Source organism: Dinoponera quadriceps, unplaced genomic scaffold, assembly GCF_001313825.1.
Source record: "Dinoponera quadriceps isolate SergipeBrazil2010 unplaced genomic scaffold, ASM131382v1 scaffold696, whole genome shotgun sequence".
Lineage (NCBI taxonomy): Eukaryota > Metazoa > Arthropoda > Insecta > Hymenoptera > Formicidae > Dinoponera > Dinoponera quadriceps.
In genome coordinates this window covers 216740-239751 of record NW_014554799.1, presented here as the reverse complement: position 1 = coordinate 239751, position 23012 = coordinate 216740, and the positions used below count along the sequence as shown (strand labels likewise).

At 47.7% G+C, this 23012-nt stretch overlaps 1 protein-coding gene across 1 annotated transcript; it reads right to left on the bottom strand.

Annotated features, from left to right (window-relative positions):
- Nucleotides 1-2860: 2860 nt before the first annotated feature.
- On the bottom strand, nucleotides 2861-22539 carry LOC106742032 (muscle segmentation homeobox). The gene is made up of 3 exons (XM_014614616.1): nucleotides 21318-22539; nucleotides 6435-6598; nucleotides 2861-3103 (listed from the first exon to the last, which is right to left on the bottom strand). Exons 1-3 carry the CDS (start codon nucleotides 22537-22539, stop codon nucleotides 2861-2863), a joined length of 1629 nt encoding a protein of 542 aa, XP_014470102.1.
- Nucleotides 22540-23012: the final 473 nt, after the last annotated feature.

The following is a 23012-nucleotide window of genomic DNA, read 5'->3' as shown; positions in this document are numbered from 1 at the left end:
CGCTCGAACGAGTATCCGCGATGCGATCTTCCGAAATTTTCAATTCTACATTAAATCTTCAAGTAGAGGAAATGAGTTCCCATTTGTAGCATCGAAGTAGCACAATAGAAAACTTTTGAAGACTCAATCTATTGCGGGCCGGGCGGATGTTGTACGCGCGAAATCACCGTTCTCGCGAATAACGGTTCCGCATTTTAGTCTCGGATCTTCCGCACCGGCTTGCGTATCCCGATTCTCCCTCATGACGGTTTCGCATTCGTAATCTCTCCGCTGCTCGCTATATCGCCCCCGCCCAATTTATCAATGCGCCCCGGCGTCCTCGATTCTCGCGTGATGGTTCGCTCGGAGCCCGCCTAGGAAAAAGGAAATGGCAGCGTGGGGAAAAGCGGAACGGTACGCGGCGAGTGACATCGATCCGCGTTCGTCAAATACGACTTTACCTCCTCTTTGCGCCGTTCCGCACCGGCTGACGTTTTCCGAACGACCGCCGCCACCGTCGTCGTCACCGGCGCTGGATCCGTCCCGGTCGTCCGCGGAATGTCGTGGAATTCGTAACTGGGGATTAGCATGTCATAAATACTGATGCCGCGCCCCGAACTGGGACTTACGCCCGCCGCTCCTTCGAGCGCCTTTCGTAACATGCCGTTTCGGTTCTCCGCCGGCCAGGCCCGTGCGGGGGTGGTTATCCGCGTCGGGGATGAAGCCTCTCATTTACAAACCATATACCAATCAGCGGCCATCATGCAAATAGCGTGAGACCCGGCTCCCTCGCACACGCGGCCGGATACCAGCGGATCGTCGGAAATGCGAAGTCAAGTCTGATATTTTTCGGATCCGTGCGAATTTACCTCGCATTTCCCGCGGTGATAGTAATTCGGCAAGACGGATCGGTTTAACGGCGAAACGAGCCACTTTGAAGTCGTTCTTCACTCGAGCCAACTGTGTCCAACGAAATAATAAGTGATACCTTTGCCGCTGAATTTTATATAAACTCATTAATCTTATTTAAGATCTCGCCTTGTCGGACAAATAATTCATACATAGAAATAAAATGCACTTGGCTCTGTTCTCTAATAGCGATTAGATCAGATTGGAGGATCTCTGGAGGAGAAAATGACGCTCGAGGGGTGAGAAAAAGAAAGCGGGTCGAGTTTGCTTGATTTCATAATTTATTTAGGAACTTGTCGCGATATATCATATCGTTTATCTGCATCGCATTCGCTAAACTTAGAACCTATGCGGGTAATATTTACACTCACATCGTATACCGTAAATACATGGCTCCTCGCTCGCTCGCACTCGCGTGAAGATACTCGAGTAACGCTCGCATCCGGACAGACGCCACCCACGGAAAGACAGAGAAAGGGAAAGATAAAGAGAGAAAAATAGTAGAATAGAGTAGAGCAAAGAGAGAGAGAGAGAGAGAGAGAATTCCGCGATTCCGTCGTCTCTTGACACCGTCTATATTAACAACGTCACGGTTCCGGTGCGTTTATCTGGCGTCTCTATCTTACAAGCCGAGCGAACACAGAATAAATAGTCTCTAGAGTGTCTATGTACACGACGGGCTTAAGCTAAACGGCATCCATCTCAGATCCTCCGCAGATCCCGAGGCGAATTCGCTTGGTATCACTAGATCGCACACGATCACGACACACACAGATCCTCCGGTCGCGTCACATCGTTTGCAATCCGCGTCTTCTCCGTACGGCGGACGATAGGCATGGGTAATTCGATCGTGTAACCCCGAACGAGAGACGCTTCTCGACGGTGACGTCGGTGGGATAATTAACCGCGATTAACAAGCGAGGTACTGTTCACAATCGTGATCGCGATTACCGTCTCGTACGCAACACACTATTTACAAATCGGAATTTTGGTTTATTACGGTAAATCGTAGGATGAGATATATATGTACACGAGATCGATTGTGTTTTTTGTAGAAAACCGGGATCGGTAGTTGGCAGGGATCGACGGTAACGCGTGGAAACCGATGCGATCTCGGTCGAGACGGACTTCGGCGACTCTGATGTACGCGAAAATAGTTTCCACGTCCATCCACTCGTGGAAACACGACAATCGACATTAGCTACGGTTTCACATTGTGCCTACAGTGCCAAAAATCCAAGGCATCGGAATCGCACCGGTTTCGATCCGATCAATCGATCCGATAAATAGCAAGTCATGGTAACTTTCGCTGTCAGAGTTGACTAAAAATGATATATAAAATATCGCAATTGATAATAAAGCGGAGCATTCTTGGTTTCTCGTGAAAGAGTTTATACAAGAACAATCGTGTGCGGACGCAGTCGAAATGATAAGAAGAACTCAACTTCAATAATCGAGTCTTAAGAATATGATTACGATCTCTTTTGAAAAGATAATTTTTAGGAAATGATCAGCGAAAAAAGTATGCCTGATGTGATAACTTATTCGTCTTTAATCGTTAGAGGACCAACGACATACTTTCCTAAATCTTCCCAAAGAAGCGTTCTTCTTCTTTCCTTCACTTCTTTTTCTTATTAAATTAATGATATTCGCAGATAAATATTGTTATCTGTCAATATCATCAAATTATAACATGAGCGACTTAAAGGACCGTCTACGATGCAGGTAGTAAGACTACCGGAGTAAGGAGTAAGAGTTTTTCCGGTGGAATAAACGTAACACCGGGAGTAAGAAAAATGGATCCTTTCCATTTCCTACTCTCTACTACCTTACTGCCGGCCAATATCCTACTCCTTACCTATTACTGCTTACTTCCACTGTAGACGGACCTTAAAACGAGCGACAAAAATGTAGCAAGGATTTTCTGAAAGACGTTGGTCCTCCGAAGATTAAACGCGCCCTCGTTGGTCCTTTAAACCACATAAGGCCGGTACAAGGGTTCCTGAAGATCCGTGCCGGTCCTTTGACTCTCCTGGAGCGTTCCCCTGGACTCCTCTGGAGTTCCGGGTGCGTTGACGCTAACGTCGCTCCCGGCGTCTCGCTCGGTACTCCTCGTGCTTCCGGCGTCCTCGACTTTTCCGCTCGTGCGAGCCTCCTGCTGCGCCTTCTTGCTGCGCTTCCACTTCATCCGTCGGTTTTGAAACCAAATTTTCACCTGCAAGGAAATTGCATCGTGTCACTCGCAGTCGGATATATCGGCCGAATTTGTTTGTTACGCGCAAAAATCGATGGAAAGAAAAAGAGAGAAAAATAGATAGATTAGATAGATAGATTGCTTTTATCCTAGGTCAATTCCTCTAAGGATACTATAGATATACTGAGAGAAAAATTTAATAATTTATTTAATTTAATATTTAATTTAATATTTTATTTAATATTTGTAACTAGAATCATCATAATGAAAGAATTGCAGTGAAAAGAACCATTTTTCTAATAAATGTTATCACAATGTCAGTGATAATAACGTCACGTGCATATTGCTGCTTTTATGTGATTAAAACCATGAAACGAGTATAGCTGAGGCTGAAGATAACTGTAATTTCTCTCAGTGTATGAAATCGAGAAAAAGAAAGAGAGATCAAAAGGACTACGTGACTATAGGCGATTTTTCGAGGAACTAACAACTATCTCTCGCGGACAATGTCTACGCCGATAAAACGGTTTCGATGCCGAGTGGTCCGTATCACGGATTAATTTCAGATAATTACGATAGCGTTGCGAGCACCGCCGTGCGCGGGGAGGAGAATCGCTATGCGCAGTTTGTCGTCGTATAATCCGTTTGAACGTGTACTTTCGCGCGTAACGGTAGAAACGCGGAGCGCGTAATGAGAACGGGATCGTTAATTGTCCACGACGAAGGGACCGACGAGAGTTTCTTTCGAACGCGAGCTCTTGACGTTCGTCCCACGCCCGATTTAATTTGGCGAATGCGCGCCTCCATGAGCGCGGGACGTCACGTGAGCCACCCCGAGACACCGTAAATCAGGTAGACAGATACAGGGACTCGATTTTTCCTCCCCAATCGTAAGAAAACGATGTAAATCTTTCGGACAACATATCATGCGCCCGGGCCAATCCCCTCCAGGCACGCCGACCGTATTATATCTTTACCCTCCATAGGAGCGCGCAGCTTTCTCGTACGAATACGAATGGGAGTCCGGGAACGACGACGTTCCCACCGGGTCTTCGCGATCCTCACCGTGAGGAGTCTCACACGTGACAAGATGAATTAACTGCTCCTTCATACTAATCACCGCGAGCGAATTACTTCGTTATCAGGGAATGCTTTTGTGCCACGAAATTTTGAAACCGCAGCTTTGGATCTGTCTGTAACAACGTAAACGGATACACGAAGGAAGTGTTAAAGAACTGAATGCGACAAGAATAAATCGGTAGGGAGACGTGATATTGATTTATGTCGAAAATGTTTCTCTCGGAGCTCATGCTTCGGTCTGCGATAAAATAACGGCCGCCATCGCTTTCCGATCAGCTGGATAATTCGATAGGCGAATCGCTGCGACGACAACTTACGTAAATCATTCGCGCCGCGTTAACAAATAATTCGGAGCGCGAGGTAAACAAGCGCGGGGGCTGAATTCGGAGAGGGTGAGGAACGGGGGTGGATCGGGCGAAGGCGCGAATTGTACGCGCGAGCGGGTCGGTCGAAAAAAATGGATCGAAGGTGGGAAAAAAAGCGACGCGCGAAAATAAATATTTGTCGGTGATAAACCGACGCGATGAAGAGCGAGCGAACGAGCGCCGGCACGAGAGAGAGAGTGAGAAAAGAGGAAACATTGGTGCTGTAAATTATCTCGCGAACCGAAATTAATCGACACCTTGTACATGGGAAACCGAACGACAATGAATCATGGGACGTCGAGGTGTCCTCCAGCGATACGACACGATCTCGCGATCGCGATCGCCCTAATTGCCGAAGATATTTTTCCCGTTGGCGATCGTCACTATAGATCTCGCGTGTTATTACCATGATTACGATCGCGATTGGACCGCGAATATTATGGCGGTCTAATTAGTTTAGCGACCCAGAAGCGGCGTAGTCGAAATTACGTCGCAGATCAGACATCCGATCTCTTCGTTGAGACGAAAACAATCGCGAGGAGTACATTAAAGAACGCATAACGCACGGAAAAAATGTCATATTTGGTCTTTCGAGCGAGATAGTGGCGCCAGTGAATTTTGCGAATTTCCGCACCGTGAAGTGCAACGGCGCGAACTCGACGGTAACATTCACCTTATAATTATTTGGAATATACGGTGCCCTGTAAAAAAGACTGTTTAATCCGTCTAACACGGAGAGAAGTGGAGAACTACTCGGTAACGACGAAAGTTATAACACAGAGAAAGAGAGAAAGAAAGGACGGGGGATTCTCGTAGGATGCATGCGAGCTAGGGCTATTTTTTAAACAAACACCCGCTCTTCGTCGGAGCAGTCGCGACGCGTCGCTTCGCGTCGTGGTGCTCACGCTCGGACGGTAAATCGCCGGTAATCGCGTTTCTGCAAGCGCGGAGCTCAGACGGAAATGGGGAAACAGGAGGCGGGAAGGCGGAAGAGGAGGAAGAGGAGGAGGAGGACGACACCGGTCGGAAGGCCGAGGTCGGAGGCGAGGAGCGAGGCGGAATCGGTAAAATATCGAAACAAATCAGCGACTGAGCCCGCCATAACTCAGACTTTCACGTCTGTTTGCCGAGCGATCCGTCAGGGCTCGTAAGCTTCGGAGTTATGTTTAAGTTGTTGAACTATGCGAGGAGAGAGGAGATTCGCGTGCACGGCGTCGGACGGAAGGGCGGGTTCGGATTATTCGGAGGGATTTTCTCTCTTTCGAGGCTCTTTTTCCCCTCCTCACCGTTCGCTCTCTCGCTCCCTCCCGTTTCCGCCGCGCGATTTCGCGAATTTCCATTTTCGCGCTATTTACCGGCCGACGTCGTCGCTCAACTCCTCATCGGGAGGACGACTCTCGACGCTAACTCTCGACGTCAACTCCGATGCAGAACTCGCGTCGCGGAGAACGATCGATCCCAGTGCTCCTTAATGATTCTCCGCGAAGCGATTCCGCCTCGATCTGCGCTCTCCGCATCGTTCGGTTTGTGACTGCGTGAAGAGCGCGCTTCCTACGCGCTTAAAACGATTAAAACGTGTACATATATATTTTACGGCGCTATCGTGATACGCTTCGAGTTCCGTTACCACGTTACCGCGCTTGTCACGATTTTTTTCAGAGAAGATGACGAACCAATTCTATCGTGTGCGAAATTACGCTTTATTACGTTTCGTCGCGAAACTTAAGTTATAAATGACTCACGATGTTACGTTAGGTTTCTTTCTCGTTCGGACGTGAGTAATAAAAATCGCTAATCACGAAACTTATCACGCGCGGGATGACTCACGGGCTCAGGGCCACCGGCCGAATTTCGGATATCGGATCGTGAAAGTTAATGCGTGATTCAACATTATTATCTCTGTTTACCTGGGTTTCCGTTAGCATCAACGACGTCGCGACTTCGAACCTCTTCGGTCTACTGAGGTACTTGTTCTGTCGAAATTGTTTCTCCAGCTCCAGAAGCTGCTGAGACGTGAACGCGGTCCTGGGCCTCCTGGTCTTACCCAGCAACGCGTGCTGCGCCGCACAACCTGTTTACAGAAAAGAAATTTTTCCGATCAGGAATTTTTCGATTATACGACAGTTTGAAATTACGATGTATTTGCGGCTGCAGTCTGTAAATTGAAAAATTACTCCCTACGCGATTTCACGATGGGAATGTACGAAACGAATTCGCGCTGAGCTCTTACCTCGCACAGTGTGTACCTTTTGAATTGATATGAATATTTTAGCGAATGTCACGTTGATCTCGCTGTAACGAAAATGTGTATTCGACAATTTCTTTTTTATTAAATTTGCTAATTTTGCGTGTCCCAACTCCTCCTTCTTTTCGTGAAAAAGTCGCAAACGAATGCGATTTTAGTCCGGAGCAAACAGCTCGGAGAGCGAAAATGATTCGTTATTGCGAGCCGGGCGATCCAATAAAAATCATCGAATGCTAATGCAATTATCGCGAGTGTAAATCCCTATGGATTACGGGGGATGATTTGGGGTTAGACGATAGGGCGGAAAGCCGCCCCTGCAATTAGCCCCGTGAATGACTCTTGGTCAGGGGAGAATCGCCGACTTATAGCGGCATAGGCGTAGGGTAGGACGAAGCCTGACGGAATTATCACGACGATACGAACGTTCCAGCGTCGTTATCCCCTGATATTCAGGTCGCGCTCGAATAAATAAACGCGGTTGCATTATAAAAGTAGCACATATTTTATCGTAAAATTACAATTTATCTCTGTATCCTACAAGTGGCATAACTTCTCGAACCAACTTTAATCACTGCAAGTTTTATAATATTACATTTTTTTTAATACAGAATTCATCATTTTTCATGCAATAATTGTAAATAACACATGAAAAAAATAATTAACGAATTTTGTGGTAGATTGTACGAGATGATAAAGAGGGAGATTGTTAAGATAGTATTAAAGTACCCCGTAATAAGCTCAAGTTTGTATGAACGGTACCGTTTGGTCCACGACGCCGAAATTATTCCCGTCACCGCGACGCCACGTGTTTTTGTTGTCGCCATGCGCGCCGTGTCCACGGTTTCCACGATTAGCGGGGTGGACCTTGCGTCACTGGCTTAAGCACCCTCGTAACTTAACTAGCAAGTGCGTGACCGGCTGTCAGTGTTTGTACACATGGCGGCGTTTAGTCGAGCGCATTCGGATTACCGTTGGTCGGAGCGCGCGTGATTCACTAAGCCGCGTACGAGCAGGTACGCGATCTCTCGCTCACCCTCGAAGAAGGGACCCGGGTATTTTGATATAGGACCGGCCGATTTCACGCCCGATACACAAATACGTGTCTTTGTGTGATCGCGTGAATGTGCTCGCACGAATTTCGCGCAAACGATAATGTGTCCTGAGTCTCTTAAATTTATACACATTATTAATAACTTTCGAATTTTTATTTGTATTAATACTAGTATAAATATTGTAAGAAATAATTATAATTGTATGAATTATATATATACATAAAAATTTATTAATTTCATACAATTTTATATTTATTATGTATTTTCTTAATATAAAATTATATATTTATTGTTTATTATATATATACATACAATGTATAAGTAAATATTATGAGAGTGATGACAAAAGTGAATGCAAAAATGTTTTGACGTAGAATAGAAAATGTTATATTATTTGGGCGAAATTCAACTAAGACAAAACGATTCGTGTAATTTTCTCGAATTTTCCCCGCTCGTGTAAATTTCATGCATTTTGTATTTACGATACGCGAAACTGTCACACTGTTGCTTGATAATTTTCGTCTCGTTACGGACAAAAAAAATTAATACGCGTGTGGGGCGCTTTTGACGATTGTCAATGGGAGCGGACGTCGTGCACGCGCGAGGGACGAGGGACTACATTTGATAGTTGTTAGTATTTAGACTGTAGCATTTATTGGGTTATTTATCGTTGGTCGAAGAGGAGTTCGCCCCCTGCTGGGCACATATGGCCTGACCGATGATTTCCCTCCCCGCTGATTCGTGACAATTATTACTTGCACCATTGCGCCCGCGCTGCCGCATTCTCCTCGCTCCTCGTCCCGTCATGATTTATTTTTATGTCCCTTTTTTCAATTTCATCGTTCGTGGCACCGTGCATTCGTGCACTGCCCATTAGATGCTCGTGACACGCCGCCTGTCGCACAGTATTATGCCGCATTTCGTCGTCGCGAATTTCAGCGTGGGCCAATCTAACGCTCCATTTATCGCACGTACTGCGAGCGCTAATGGCGAAGATAAAATCACTCCGCGTTTAATTAACTCCTAGCGATTGCCAAGCGCGATTTATTATGCTATAATTAAATTCTAATCTACGATCATTGTCGGTCAAGCTGATCGAAAGTTCAAGAGGCACTGAATCGAGATAAGTCGTTTATTTCCCTTTTAATATTTCAATTCTTGATAATTAATTTCGAGAAAAGTATTAATGATATATTTCTCTCAGTGATAAAATTAATATATACCGAGTCACGTCCCCTCTTTTACAATGCAAGATGTTGGAGTTCAGTAGAAAAAGCAGTTTAATAAGCGCTTTACGCTGTGCTGTCAGCAGCTTTGCAACTATTTGCAACTAGTTCACGCTTCTTCCCCAGACTAATTTCCAACAACATTCAGCGCAATAATTAGTATTTTTCGCGTAGAAAAATTCTTATTCATTGCAATTTCATCGGGGATCGTTCGTTAGATCGTTATGATTTGTCGTAATCAACGCTGAGGTGTAATCCGCAGAAACCCGTCAATCGATCTCGGCCACTTACTTCCATCATTCGTCGAGAGTTCAAGGAGCGATTGGACAAATGACTATCATAAATTTTCGCACCCTTCGCCACTGAATTAGCCGGCACGTCGTGATAATTATTCATTGAGCCTCCGGGCGTATTAATTGACGGGACATGTCGCAAGCACACCGAAGAAATCCATCCATTGCGATCGAGGGGGGTTTGGCAACTGACATACGGCACGTACCCCCCAGAGTAAGGCTGTCGCGTTAACTAACTGCAAACAACCCTCGAATAAACAAATGCGGTCCGGCGCAACCGTGCTATTGCGAAATCGATAAAGACAATCTGGGGACTTGGTGGAAAAATAATACGAGTGGTATCGATACTGATATAAAAGCGGCGGTAGAAATCGGGGTAGTTAACGCAAAAAATATTTATTAAAGTGCAATGCATTTATTTTATTCATATATACTGGGAGAAAAACATTTAGCATTTTTAACTACATAATCATCATAGTAAAAGAATTATAATTGGGAAAATCAATTTTTTAATAAGTGTTAGTGATAATAACGTTACATGTATGTTATACTATTTTTGTGGTTAAAACTATAAAAAGGTTATAGTCGGCACTGAAAGTAACTATAATTTCTTTCAGTGTAATCATCAGTTTTCTTCCAAATTAAACTAAAACTTCCAATTAGGGATGTGCGATACAATAAAAAATATCGATATTTCGTGTCATATATAAAAATATCAATATATATTGATGCGGTTATCGATATTTCTTATTGTATAGTCCATTCCTACTTCCAATGACGTGTTACACACAAATTCCAAGTACTTGTCCCTCTAATTGATTGCCGCAATTAATTTCCACGACTCTTCTCGAAGTATTCACACGTCTGCGGCTGAATCGGCGCGTTTCCACATTGACACGCGGAGAATGCAGCGCGTCCCGCTAAATTGATCATTTGGCGCGCTGCGCGTCGATCGGGATCGGAAAATGCGCAAACCGTGACAGATGTCAGTAAACACCGAGGGCGACTTTATCGAGTGGACAATCACCATTCGCGCTCTTATATTCCGGGAGTACCCCGGGGGTCGCCGGGGGAGGGCCTTTATCATGATAATTTAATTTATTGGGGTCCCATCGGCCGCTTCATGCCGGGCCACCCTGAAATCGTGCCGATCATCGCGGCGGTAAACACCACCTATTATCTGTACTTAAAGCGGCCACTCTCCACCCCTCTTCGTCGCTTCGATCTCGCCATCCCCCTGCTCCTTCTCTGCACTGTCGTCACCCTGTAGGTTACCCGTGGAAAAATTACGCTGGTCGCCGGTCGCATGAATACCTCCGCGCCGCAATGAGGGGTGGTGGGTGATGGTGCGGTGGGTATCGCGGAAAATTTCGTTCTGCGTCGTTAACGGATACGGGATGACGAGGCGAGTTGAGCCGGCATTTTCGCGCGAGCGGTGCTCCGTGAAATTTGCAGCGGGAACAAAATTTTTATTCAAATAATTAATTAGTAGGGATGAATTTTTAAATAATTCAGAATAAAAATAAATTACATATTCTTCTTTCCAATTAAAATGAAGGAATGTTCATTAAATGAAACACACGCGCTCTCTCGTTCTCGTTTCGCTAATTGTTTTTATCACGCCGAATTCGAAGCGACATTTTCGTGATGTCGTAATTTTTAAAAATGCAACGATTTACAACGTCGAGAGTGACATGGCCGAGGCAGTCGCCGTTACGTAATACTTACGAAATTAATGATGCGAGTATAACTTTTTTTTCCGCCGACCCGAGATCGGATCTCGCGCGGCTCTTTTTTATTTTTTCTTTTTTTTCGGGCCTGCGAATCGCACGGTATCTCGGACTAACGAGTAACTACCCTCGTTAACTCCCGGGCGAAGGGTACGCTTAATTAAAACTGATTACTCGATCCGAGCTCCCGCAGGAACTTCACCTTCGTTTTTAGTCCTTTTTGCGTCACTCGCCCGAGCGGCGCGTTACGGAATGACCCGAACGCTCCGTGTCACGATTCGAAAGCATCGCGACGTATTCCCTGTAGTAGAATAACTATTATATACGACGTGTATGTATCGTATGTAAAATTATCACATTGTTTAATATTATATACTTGACCGTGTTCAGATGCTCCGCTTAATCTCACCGATTTTAACTCCTTGCAAAGTTTCCTCATTTCTTTCACGATCGTTTCTCCGCTATTCCTCAGCTAATTTTTTTGAAACGAAATCTGCTACTCGAAAGAAGCTGCGAACCTTTTCACCCGCGAAAGAAACGGCCCGTCTCTCATTTTTCCCGTCGCCCGAGTTTCCGAAGGTGAACAAACGAGCAATTTTAATTCGCCGTCCTACTTTTCATCGGAAACAATAATCAATCGGCTCGTCTCTTCGGAGGTGCATCGATCCGCACCGCACTCATGAGAGTTACATAGCCGTCGTGGACGCCGGTCTACGTAGCCGAAAATGGCCTCCCTCTAATGGGCGGCAATTACCCAATAGCGAATTGCAAATTGGAATTAGCGTCCTAAATCGGCGTGTATACCTCTAACTGTGCCGCGCGTTGTACCCTCCGTCGGTCGGTCCTGCTTGCACCGCGCGCGCTCGTCGTCTCGAGGGATGCGAGGTAGGGGGCCGACAGGGTTGGATAGTGCGCGGGAGAGAGGGAGTAGATAGGTAGGGGGGTACGGCGAGCGAAGGGGTTGGTAACGACTTGGTCGGTGGTGCGTTCTCTCGACGGCGCGAGGGTGAGCTCTCGCTCCGGCGTCGGTGTGTCGTGCGTGTGAGCGTATGTGTGCGGCGCCGGCAAGCCCCGCCTGCAGGCCCCCGGAGCCCCTTTGCCGTGTGTCCCGCCCCCGAATTATCTACCCCTCAGATCCGAGCTAAACGAATCTAGGCGAATAACGTCGCTATCCGCCGTCTCGCCATCCCCGCGCCGACCGACCGCCACCTCCCGCGCCGGGGGTGGTTGTAGAGACGGACAGGGATAGACGGGCGAGCGCGAGAGGGAGCGAAGAAGGCCGATAGATGGAACAGAGAGGAGGACTGAGCGAGAGATAGAGAGGGTGAGGGAGGCCGGCGGAAAAGTTGGCCAAGTTTTATCAGGCTATTTTCCTTACCCGAAATGGCTGAATTTAATCCCGAACTCGGGCTCGCGAGCTCGCCACAAATCACGCCATAAACATCCGCGATGTTACTTCTTATTCTTGCCGCGCGTATTCCCACCGACTCGGCCATCTCCTTCCGCGTCTTCGGCTGTATGCGCCCGCGGATTAAGACGTTGGGTGCCGGTAGATTGTGCTGTTTCAACACTTTAACCGGTCGCGCGACGATGAAGCACGTGAATCTGTACTTCTCAGGATGTCGGTTTCGTCGCTCAGTTCCAACCGTGATTCGGACGATTCCTTTCTGTTTAGTCGAAGTTCCGAAAGATTGGTCTTCGGTAACAATTAATTTAGCGGCATTCCATGTTGCGCGATCTTCTGATCCACGTTGCATCTTTCTTCTTAAAGCATCGCCGAGTAATTTTCACGAAATCTTTTACCGCTAAAAATTGTTTTCCGAGAGATAGAGAGAGATTGACGAATGCCATCCAGCCCACACAGTATCGAAAAGTAAACCGGTTCGGTGCGCCGACGAGGCTCGCAACGAGTCGAAGGTGTCTCCTGCGGCCGAGAGAGGAGAGCTCGATCGCATACGTCACGTATCCGGCAGGTATCCGGCGCGCGTACGCACGTGCACACACACCCGCATATACACCCACCTACGCGAATAGTATTACCGACAAGACCGTATATATAGACACGGGATGGCGCGTTTGAGCGAGCGCGGGATGTTACACATCGGGTAACCAAGATCTGTTTGCTTGCGGACGGCCAAACTAGCTGGCAGCTAATTCAGAAACGCCATTACCACCTATACGCTTATAGGCGGACCTGATGCCGCCGGCAGCTTCCGGTGTATATAGACGCGTATATACACTCCGTGCGCGTGAGTGCGAGCGAGCGAATGCATCGGTTTACCAATTCTCTCCCGCCTCCGACTATCCGTATACCGCTCTGCCATCCATGCTGCCTGCCATTCGGCGAGCTTTAATTTCGAGCTACGATCCGGAAACAACATCGACATCAGGTCGTCGTCGAGCCGAGGTCGAACCAGAGGCCGGTCGCTGCTAACGACGCCGACTTGTCGCTTTTGCGAGCGGAGCGCGGGCGCGTCCGTGCCACATCGTGATCCTCTCTCTTGGCAAGAGAGCATCGAGAGCGCTGCTCTCTCGTTGCTGCGAGCTCGATTTCCGAGTTGTACACGGGAGAATAAATCCCGGCCCGGTACCGCTTGTCATCCCGGCCTCTCGCGATTCTTGTCGCGCCGTTGTTCCTCGTAGAGTCATTTCCGCCTCTCCGTGATGATTAGCCGCGGTGCCGGTGATGTGATCATTATTTCACACCGTTTAGACGGATTTTGTACGTAGGTCGAATATACCTGAGTATAAATGTACCTAGTATGAATAAACAAATTATTAATTAACCGGTACAGACCAGATTAAATGTTCTAGCTCGTTACTTATTCCGTTACCGGCTGATTATTCACTAAAGTGGAGAATCGGACAATTTTACGATCTAGCCGTTGTCTAGCCATTATATGTCAAATATTATGGAGCAGATGGCGTATATTCTAAAATATGTAATCTAGCTACTATGTATCTGCTATTAGTATTTAAAAATGAGATAATACATGAAAATTGAGGATATATTATTCCATAAAGATCTTAAAAAACAGAAGTGAACGTTACATTACTATCTGGCAACTAGTTGTAACGTGTTATCTCGTAACTGTAATTTCTTTTGTCCACCATCAGCTAACTTATTCATTTAGCCATTATCCAGCCACTAGGAGAAATAAATATTACTTTACTGGCTAATAGCGACGTTAGACATAAATTTACTACTAGCTAGACACCGACGAGATTCAATTTCTACTGTGGTATGTGTTGAATAATCGAATGGATATACATGTATATCTAGTACATGCAAATCGAAAAATTATCGATATAGATAAATTTGTAAAAAAGAAATATTTCATCGATCGTTGGATATTTTCGCAATTAATTTCTAGTCGCGTTAAAATGCGTTAAACAGCAGCACGTTTGTTCCCTGAGCGGTCGCGAATTGTGCGTCCCTCGCACATCTCTCGTGCCTTTATTTCTCTTCTTCGCTTTCCGTCGAACTTCCCTTTAATCTCCGGCGCATTATCGCGGCTAAGCCTCGTTTTCGACGTAATTCTAAATGAATACCCGATTAAATCTCCCTGGAAGTAGATAGCGCAGCGATATCCCGCGCAATCAGCCGCGCGAATCTAGCTATCTGGCGCGCACCATGAGAGCGCTGCGGTCGAATTAATAGGAATACCGTAAATCCTAAACAAATAGGATTAATCTCCCGCAATCGGCGCGCCATATGTTAGAGCATAATGCGGAAAGGGTGACAACGGTGCGAGACAAAGAGCCGACGGGAGCTCCTTCCGTCGCTTCGCACAATTTAATTGGTCATACGCTTTGGCGCGTTACCCACCGATTAATTACCTCTCCGATCCCACTGGTAATTAATCTATATATCTATCGTATTATCATTTGTATTATAATTATTAATATTTGCTATATCGTTATGTCGTTATTATCCGTACGGAATTATACACGGCTTGGCGTAGAGAGACGGTAAACGAGGTGAAACGTGCGAAGCAGCTGGTCGAGCTGCTTTCGTTTCCGCGGGTCCCCGACGGAAACGCGGCATTGGCCGTTTAAACGGACTGTAAGTCCGCGGAGTTGCCATGGGAACGGTATGGTGACGGCGGCGGTAGCATGCCGGGACGCGGGACGCTACGAAGGGGATGAATAGACGGATGAATGACGCACAATTAACTAATTAAATCATCCGCCAACCCCTCACGAGCGAGCGAGTGAGCGAGCGCGCGCGCGCGCTTTCTGTCTCCCGAGTATCATCCCCCTTTTGTTGGTAGAGCTTCCGCCATCTCCTCGCCATTGTTTCTCCCCGTTCGTATGGGCGGTGGGATCGGTTTGGAAAAAAGGAAAAAAGGAAGCGAGAGGGGGGGCAGAGGGAGGGAGAGAGCGAGAGAGGGCGATAAAGGGAAAAAAACCGGGATTCTCTGGCCGTATCGTCGCATCGCCACCCTCACGGTTCGTCAAGTCGATTTAAGCCAAATTGCCGATCGAACTGGCCGTAAAGAAACGAATCCTCCTTAATTGCGGTTCCTCGAGGGGAGTATTTTCCGCGAGCCGTCGCCGCTGTCGCCACCACTGCCGTTGCCGTCGCGCAATTCGGTGGAAATTCGACGGCTCCCATTCGGTAAAACTGGTCCGTGTATCCGACTGTTAATGGAACAGTTAAGAGCGTGATAGTGGACGGGATTTAGTCTCGATTTTTTTGAATTTTAGATGGAATACTCTTTCAGGGTTCTTCGATTTTCTTCCTTTTTAATTTACACCGAAAGAAAGATTTGGCAGCAATTATCAAGATTTGGTGTATTATGTACAATATATGGTACTATGGTATGGTACATGAAACTAAATGATTTCGCCAAAGTAATCAAAGATTTTGGTTTTCGGTTGAAACATATTCTTCAAATCTTGGTAATTGTTATCAAATCCATCTTTCAGTATACTCGGAAGAGGTTTAACACCGCGATCTGAAAACTTGTATGCATTTTTCATGAATTTCTGACTAAGGGGGACGATGTAAAATTTTATTTCATGCCAAAATAAGTGAGCGCGTGGAAAGTAGTGGATGTCGAGAGTACACTCTTTGTCTTACACCGCTAATTCAACGTTTATCGCGCTGTCCGAACGTGCGCGCAATTAACGCGAGCTAAGCGCGCGAGGTAACACACCGCGAGTACGACATTTGCCGAAACGTGGCGTTCATTTGCGAGATATTTAATTTCACTGCGCGATATAGCATCGACTCGCCAAAAAGAAACGGTGACGCCACTTTTTCCTCGACACCCTCGACAAATAATACCGTCCTTAACTTCGTTTGCGCTCCCTCTGCTAAGAGCCCTCCCATTAAGTTGAAAAAATACCTTCACGGACCATCGGCCATTAGAGAGAGAGAGAGAGAGAGAGGAAGAAATTCGTAACTTGATTAACATTTTCGCGACAGGAGGATTTTGCGTAGGGTGGCAGGGAGAACGTTGACGCGTGGCGATCGTATCGTTCGCACGGGCGACGTACCATAGTACGACAGTTTTACAGTATGGCCCTACTGTAAAAGAGATAGTCGAGGTGAACATTATTTTACACGCGTGTTTACACTCGCGTAGTCACGTATAACACTCGTAATTGTAAATTCCGCAGGTAGCCTTCATTAAAAATTTTCACGTAATGAGCGCTGTGACGCTGCAAAATAAGAAGCGGCCGGGCACTCCCGTGAAATAAAACGGCGGAGCGCGGAAATTTTGCATTTCCATAATCGCCAAATTAAACATTCGCCGTCATTAAATCACCGGCAAAATATGTAAAGCAACGCTGAGAATAAAAGTCACGTGCCGCCAGTTTTATCGTATGCGAGATTTATCGCGCCCTCCGTGATTATTTATGTATTTGCCGTTGACATCGATACCGGCAATTAATATTGTTAAAACGCTTAAGGATTTTCTCAGCGCGCGCATATCATGTAAAAAGCCATAAATTCGCGATGAATAATTTATTTCTTCGGCCGGCGTGCCGGGGACAGTAATTATTACAATTGCACTTCAACTCGCGCGAACGATTAATCATCGCCGGCGCGACTGTCCCTGTGTACGTGCATGCGTGTTTGTGTGTGTGTGATTGTCGCTGTCGGAAAATCGATGACGTGTTTCACACGCTAATCCAAAAGCCAACTATCGGCTAGTGCAGATCGTTGCTGATTGACGTATACATACGCCGGCTGAAAAATGTGGAACGCGCGCGCGAGAGACGCGTAGGACACGCAGCAATGGCGGGTGGCAAAAAACGGCGAATGCGCTGTGACGCCGCTTCTCCCGCTGCGAGCGAAATATATTAACATAATGCTAATTTATGATTTATCCCGCTAATGCAGATTTCAATGACGCAAACGCGAAACGCAAGCAGAAATGCGAGCTGAGTCCGTTCACCCTTTGGATCCCGTTCATGTTCTTTTCCTCCGAGAGGAAGGGTGCGCTTTTACTCGCGGAACTCTCGGGCAGATTTAGCAGTCGCGAACCATACGACCAAAACGTTACCTCGGCCTCTACTCAACCTCAATGCGATATTATCAAACGATTATCATCTCTTTGTCTCTCTTGGAACATCCTTCCGGTCTCACCACCCTCGTATAATTCCGGCGATAACAGCAACGACGATGTTTTGCCATTCCGATGGCCATTCCGGCAGCAGCGGCGGTGGCAATCGATGGCCGCAGAACCGCGCTAATTAGAGCGGCCGCGGTGCGGGCCATCCGTTCGTAACGCGATATGGATAACTATCCGCGGCCAGGGTGACGCGGGGGTTTGGGGCGCGCGAGGCGGTGGGCGGCTGCGATACCATACGCGAGAGCGGGCCCCCGGACACGTGCACAGCCCGGTTTGTAGCGCACTAGTTAAATTTCGATACGCCGTTACGGGATAGATGAAACATGGTGTTGTCGTAGCGTCGCCGAGCGCGGGCATAACGCGCGACAAATATTCCGCAAATAAAAGCTCTCGCGCACCCCCTCCCGTCGTCGCTGCCCTCCCCCGTTATTCCGCGCGTTATTTACAGAGCGTCGCGCGGGGAGGGTGGTCCGAGCGGCCGCCGCCAATTTTTAACAAGTCGAGCCGTGTACCCCACCGGCGATGGCCTCCGTGGAGCGTGCGGGGGTGGCTGCGGGGCGGTAGAGGTGCCTCGATGTTATTCGCCGCGCGTTTTATTTCGTGCCACGCGCGCGCGCTCCCGAGTTCTCTCTCTCTTTCTCGCTCTCTGTCCCTCTTTTTTTGTCGTTTGCCGTTTTTTTTTGCGCTTGTTTTACGCCACCGCTCGACTTTTTCGCCTTTTTTGGTCGACGCTGGATTGCTCGGCAACTACCAATCAGGATCATCTGACAGGAAATACCCCGCGCACCCGCCACCGTTCGCCACTTGTGTCCGCGGCGTCCCCGCCGTCCCCGCCAGCTGTCCACCTCTCATTCCTGCCGTCCTTCCCCCCGCCCCCCCTGGCCCGGGATATCCGCCGCCGCCGCCGCCATACGTTCACTGACCAATTTGTTCGATAAAAGCCCTCGACTGATTGGCCTGACAACGCGGCCACGGCTCTTTTTTCCGAGCGTGAAATTTACCGTGGTAACCAAGTCCCTTGTTGTACCTCCAGCCCCCTGCCCTGTGACCCCTCGCTCTCTGCCTTTCAAGTTTCTCCGCCGCCACTTAGCGGCCTTTTCTTCCCTCCCACTTTCGTCGATTCCTCCTTTGGATTTTCGAGACACCTCTTGTGATTCGTGGCGGGGCTCGCGTGAATTAGTTGCCGGCGATGCAGTCCTTCTTCCACGCGAGCGCAGATTCCGCGAGGAAGAAGCGACCGAATCGAAAGGTGCGGTCGGACCTCTCTCGATCTCCTCGAGAGGATGAAGAGGGGTGTTGAGCTGAAAGATCTCGCTCTATCGGGTTCGGCAAGGTCCATGGGGAGGAGTGGGGATTTTCATTTGAAATATTCAGTCAAGTGAGCGCGACGCGAGGTTTAAAAATGAAAGAAAAAGCGTATTTCTACTAGAAGAGAAGAATATAAAAACATTTTTCCTGACGCTCCATTCGCGTGAAAACAAAAGTTAATAATAAAATTTGCCCCCAGTTTTGGCGTTTATTTATGTGATACTATCAGAATACTGTGTGTTAAATATTTGTTTGGAAAGGGGATCCGCGGGGCGAGCGTGCGGAAAAGCGAGCGGAGGAGCGTCGCCGTTATCGAGATCGTAAAATTTGAGTAACCGGCCAATATGGTCTGTCCGCGCGGTACATTAGACACGTAAACATGTACTATCTGCTCATCGCGCAGCGGCAATCTGTCTTTCGACGTTGCCTCACTTTCGAGTTAATAGCTGGTAATAGCCGTCGAGAGCTAACATAACACACGAACTCCCACGCATGAGTTACCGTCGATCGACGATATCGCGCGACGATCCACTTCACTCACGCGAGGGACTGCGATTTTGCGCAGTACGCGTCTCTCTCTCTCCCTCTCTCTCTCCCCTCTCTCTTTGTCCCTTGAATTTTTCGACGGAGCTGGGATCCTTCCTATTTTTCGTGAGAACTCTTTTACGGACACAAACGGTGATTAACAACCGGCGTTCATTAATTATCCAGCCGCAAATTAAATTTTCTCTAAAATAAATCCTCTTGAAGTCCACCGTAGTAAAAATAACTCTTCGTTATCTGTTTATGTTTTTGTGAAATTTTTCGTGAAATCGGATGATCGATATTTTTCTGAAATTATGTCTCATTTCGAAGTTTATTCCGTGCGATCTTTTTAATTAGATGTCAGTCCGCTATCTCGCGCGCTATTTATTTGTAGATCTTCGACCGGCGATAACGTCGCAATCGACATATTTTTCTTTCTGGGATCGGCATAGAGAGCATCACTGGCGGCTTAGGGAAGGACAATTTATGAAGATCGTTATCGGCTTTAATGACCGTTATCGGCTGCGCTCGATTTCCTCGCAAATTATTATCAAATCACTAATTTATCAGGCATTGAAAGAGGATTAACAACTCGAGCGCGAAGGTCGGATCGCCTTTTACGATCGCGAGATCCTACAATACAACGTGTCTCGCGTTTGCGATTTTGTTCTCGATTGTGATAAAAGTCGCGCGGCCATGCGCAAATCGGACGGACGATCTTAATTAATTGCTCGATTTACGCGTTTTCCTCGTAAGCGGCATTCGATGTATGACTCATTATTTAGGAGAAGAAGGGAAGTTACTTTTTACTTTCAAGATTTCCCAAAAGTATTTTGTATGAAATTTCATTTTACAGAAATATAATATATACTAAATATATAAAACATAAATATATATTTTATATTTTTTATATTTTGTCACATGAGAGAAAAAGTCTAAAAAATTATATCACGTTGTAATATAATTAAGCGCATTTGGCTACTTAAAATACATAATATAGTATTATTATCGGCTTAGAGCATATTTTGTTCAAAAGCCCATACGAACGATATTTTAACTCGAAACAACGGGATGCGATACGTGCCACCTTTTAACGGCGATAATCGTTGCGATTTTCATCAGCACGATTAACAGCATGTATTATACGTCGACGCGGCGATCTTAACTATATTACTCTTGATTAATTACTCGTGCATCGGCGTTTCGTTTTTGATTGATAAGCACTTCGATGCGTGATTGATGTTTTTGTTAGGAAATGACGTAACGTGTAATCTGGCATTGTTTATATCATGTTAAATTTATAGCTCATCCAGACATACTCCAAACACATTTCTGTGTGTACATTCTTTAAGACTTGTTATTTCATTAATTGATCTAAAATAATTAAAAGATGGCGAGAGATATAGAGAGAAAGGAAGGATTAAGAGATAAAACGAAATCTTGATTTAAATATTATGGACAATATTATTCTAAACGATTCGGCGACATATCCCAAATTGGCGTAATAATAACAATTACAAATAATAATAAATTTTTATAATCATAAGTCTTTATTTATGAGAATAGAGAAACTCTTTAGTTTACATTATTGATTTGCCGGGGATTGAAACAAGAGACACGATTAAGCAAATTGAGATATTACGAAAAATATTCAAAACAGCAGATGAGTAAAATCGCGCGATACGAGTACTCGAAGGAACGATTTAAAATTACACCGAGAAATTTACGTTCACATCTCAACAATAATATCACGATGACATCATATATCGGCGGGTGAAGAAATGAGAAAAAAAGATGAGAAACGGCCATCGCTGGCTCACTCACCGGCCAAATCCGCGGGCAGTCTCGGATACAGCATGCCGGTCCGGGCGAGCCACTCGAGCTGAAGTGGATGGATGTGATGTTGCTGTGGATGAGGCCCGCCGGATTGGGGATGGCCGACCGGTTGACCCTCCTTGTGTATCGAGTGAAAGGCGCTGCCGCCGGCCGGATGATAGTACAGTCCGCCGGGATGGATAAGTGGACCCGCGGGATGCAGTAGAAGGCCTTGATTCTGTCTGACCACCGCCGCGCCCACTCCGTAGGGCCCGGACGCGAGACTCTGATGGCCGAGGACCCCGTTGCTCGTGGGGTCCTCCGAGCCGGGAGAAATGGGGGGACTGGAGGCGGGACTGCGACTCGCGTTGCTGCCGGGACTGGCACTTCCGGTTCGCGTCGGGTCCACGTCGACGGACGTGTCGTCCTCGACATTCTCCAGTCGGTCGACGTTCCGATAGCCGCTGGGCCCCGTCTCGGGCCTGAACTGGCCGCGCTGCACCGACACGCCGGTGTCGCCGTGGTGGAGGACGGCCTCGCGACTCGTGGAATGTCTCTCGCGCGTCTCGAGACCCGGCGAGTCGGAACCGTGATGTTGGACGAAGGGATGCAGAGGGTTGCCCAAGGAGGAGGGGGTCCTTTGCTCCGTGGAGCACCTCACCCCGGCGCCCGGGGATTCTCCTCCTTGGACACCGCTGAGGTTCAGCCCGTCCGCAACGTGGCTCCTGAAGGTCTTCTGCCGATCGCTCGCCGACTGATCGCTCTGCTTGCTGGCGGCGCGCCCTAACAGCGCGTCGATGCAGAAGGACGTCTTGCCGATGGAGCCGCTGTGTTGGCTGGGCGAGCTGAGGATGTAGCTCTGCGGCGAGGACGTCCTGCCGGGCGAAGTTTCCGGCTCGCGGCAGCGACTCGCCGTCAGCTCGTCGCCGAAGCACTTCCCAGTCGCATTCTCCGGGTCCTGGAAGAAGCCGGAGGCCGTGTGTTCCTTGGGGAAGCCTCTCTTGCCCCCCGCGTCCTCGTGGTATCTCACCACCCGGTCCTCCACGTCCGGCGACCGGCCGCCTACGAAACGCATTTCCTCGAGGGACCTCACGCGACTCTCCAGGGGGGATCGCGCGTCCTCCGATCGCGGCGACGAGCCGGGATCCTGCAGTCTCTGCTGGAGGCCGTAGAGGTGTCGCGGATGCAGCTCCTCCGAGACCATCTGCGCGTTGTAATGCATTGCTGCCATGTCCTCGCGGCCACTGTGGGTGTCTCTAACACATGCTTTCCGCTAAGATGCTCTCCGTGATCGACACTGATCGGTGTTAACGGCCACCTTAGCTGAATCTAGATACTCTCTCGTCCACTTGATCGCTGCGGTAATCTCCGTGACCAACACTGACGAATCGCGAGTCTGGACGCGTTCCTTTTCCGAGATGACGAGCGGCGATCGATCGCGCGACGGAGACGTCACCGGCGTGATTTCCAAAGCCGACACTGACCTAATTGCGATCCGACTTCTGTCCGATCGATTTAGCGACGCGGTTGCGCCAGTGTAAACGTCAGACTGCTCTCGGAGCTCGTCGAGCGTCACGCGGATGTCATCAGGGTGCGATCGGTAAGCGCCGAATCATAGGTCGATCATGCTATCGGATTGATATCGACAAACCGGCCGATCGCGCAATTATTATTACGTGTATCACGATCCCAGCGCGAAGAAGC

Coding starts and splice junctions, on each gene's coding strand:
- LOC106742032 (XM_014614616.1), bottom strand. CDS start 22,539: ATGGCAGCAATGCATTACAACGCGCAGATGGTCTCGGAGGAGCTGCAT. Junction 6,599..21,317: donor ACTGCCCGCGGATTTGGCCG/GTGAGTGAGCCA, acceptor TTCTGTAAACAG/GTTGTGCGGCGCAGCACGCG. Junction 3,104..6,434: donor TGATGCTAACGGAAACCCAG/GTAAACAGAGAT, acceptor ATTTCCTTGCAG/GTGAAAATTTGGTTTCAAAA.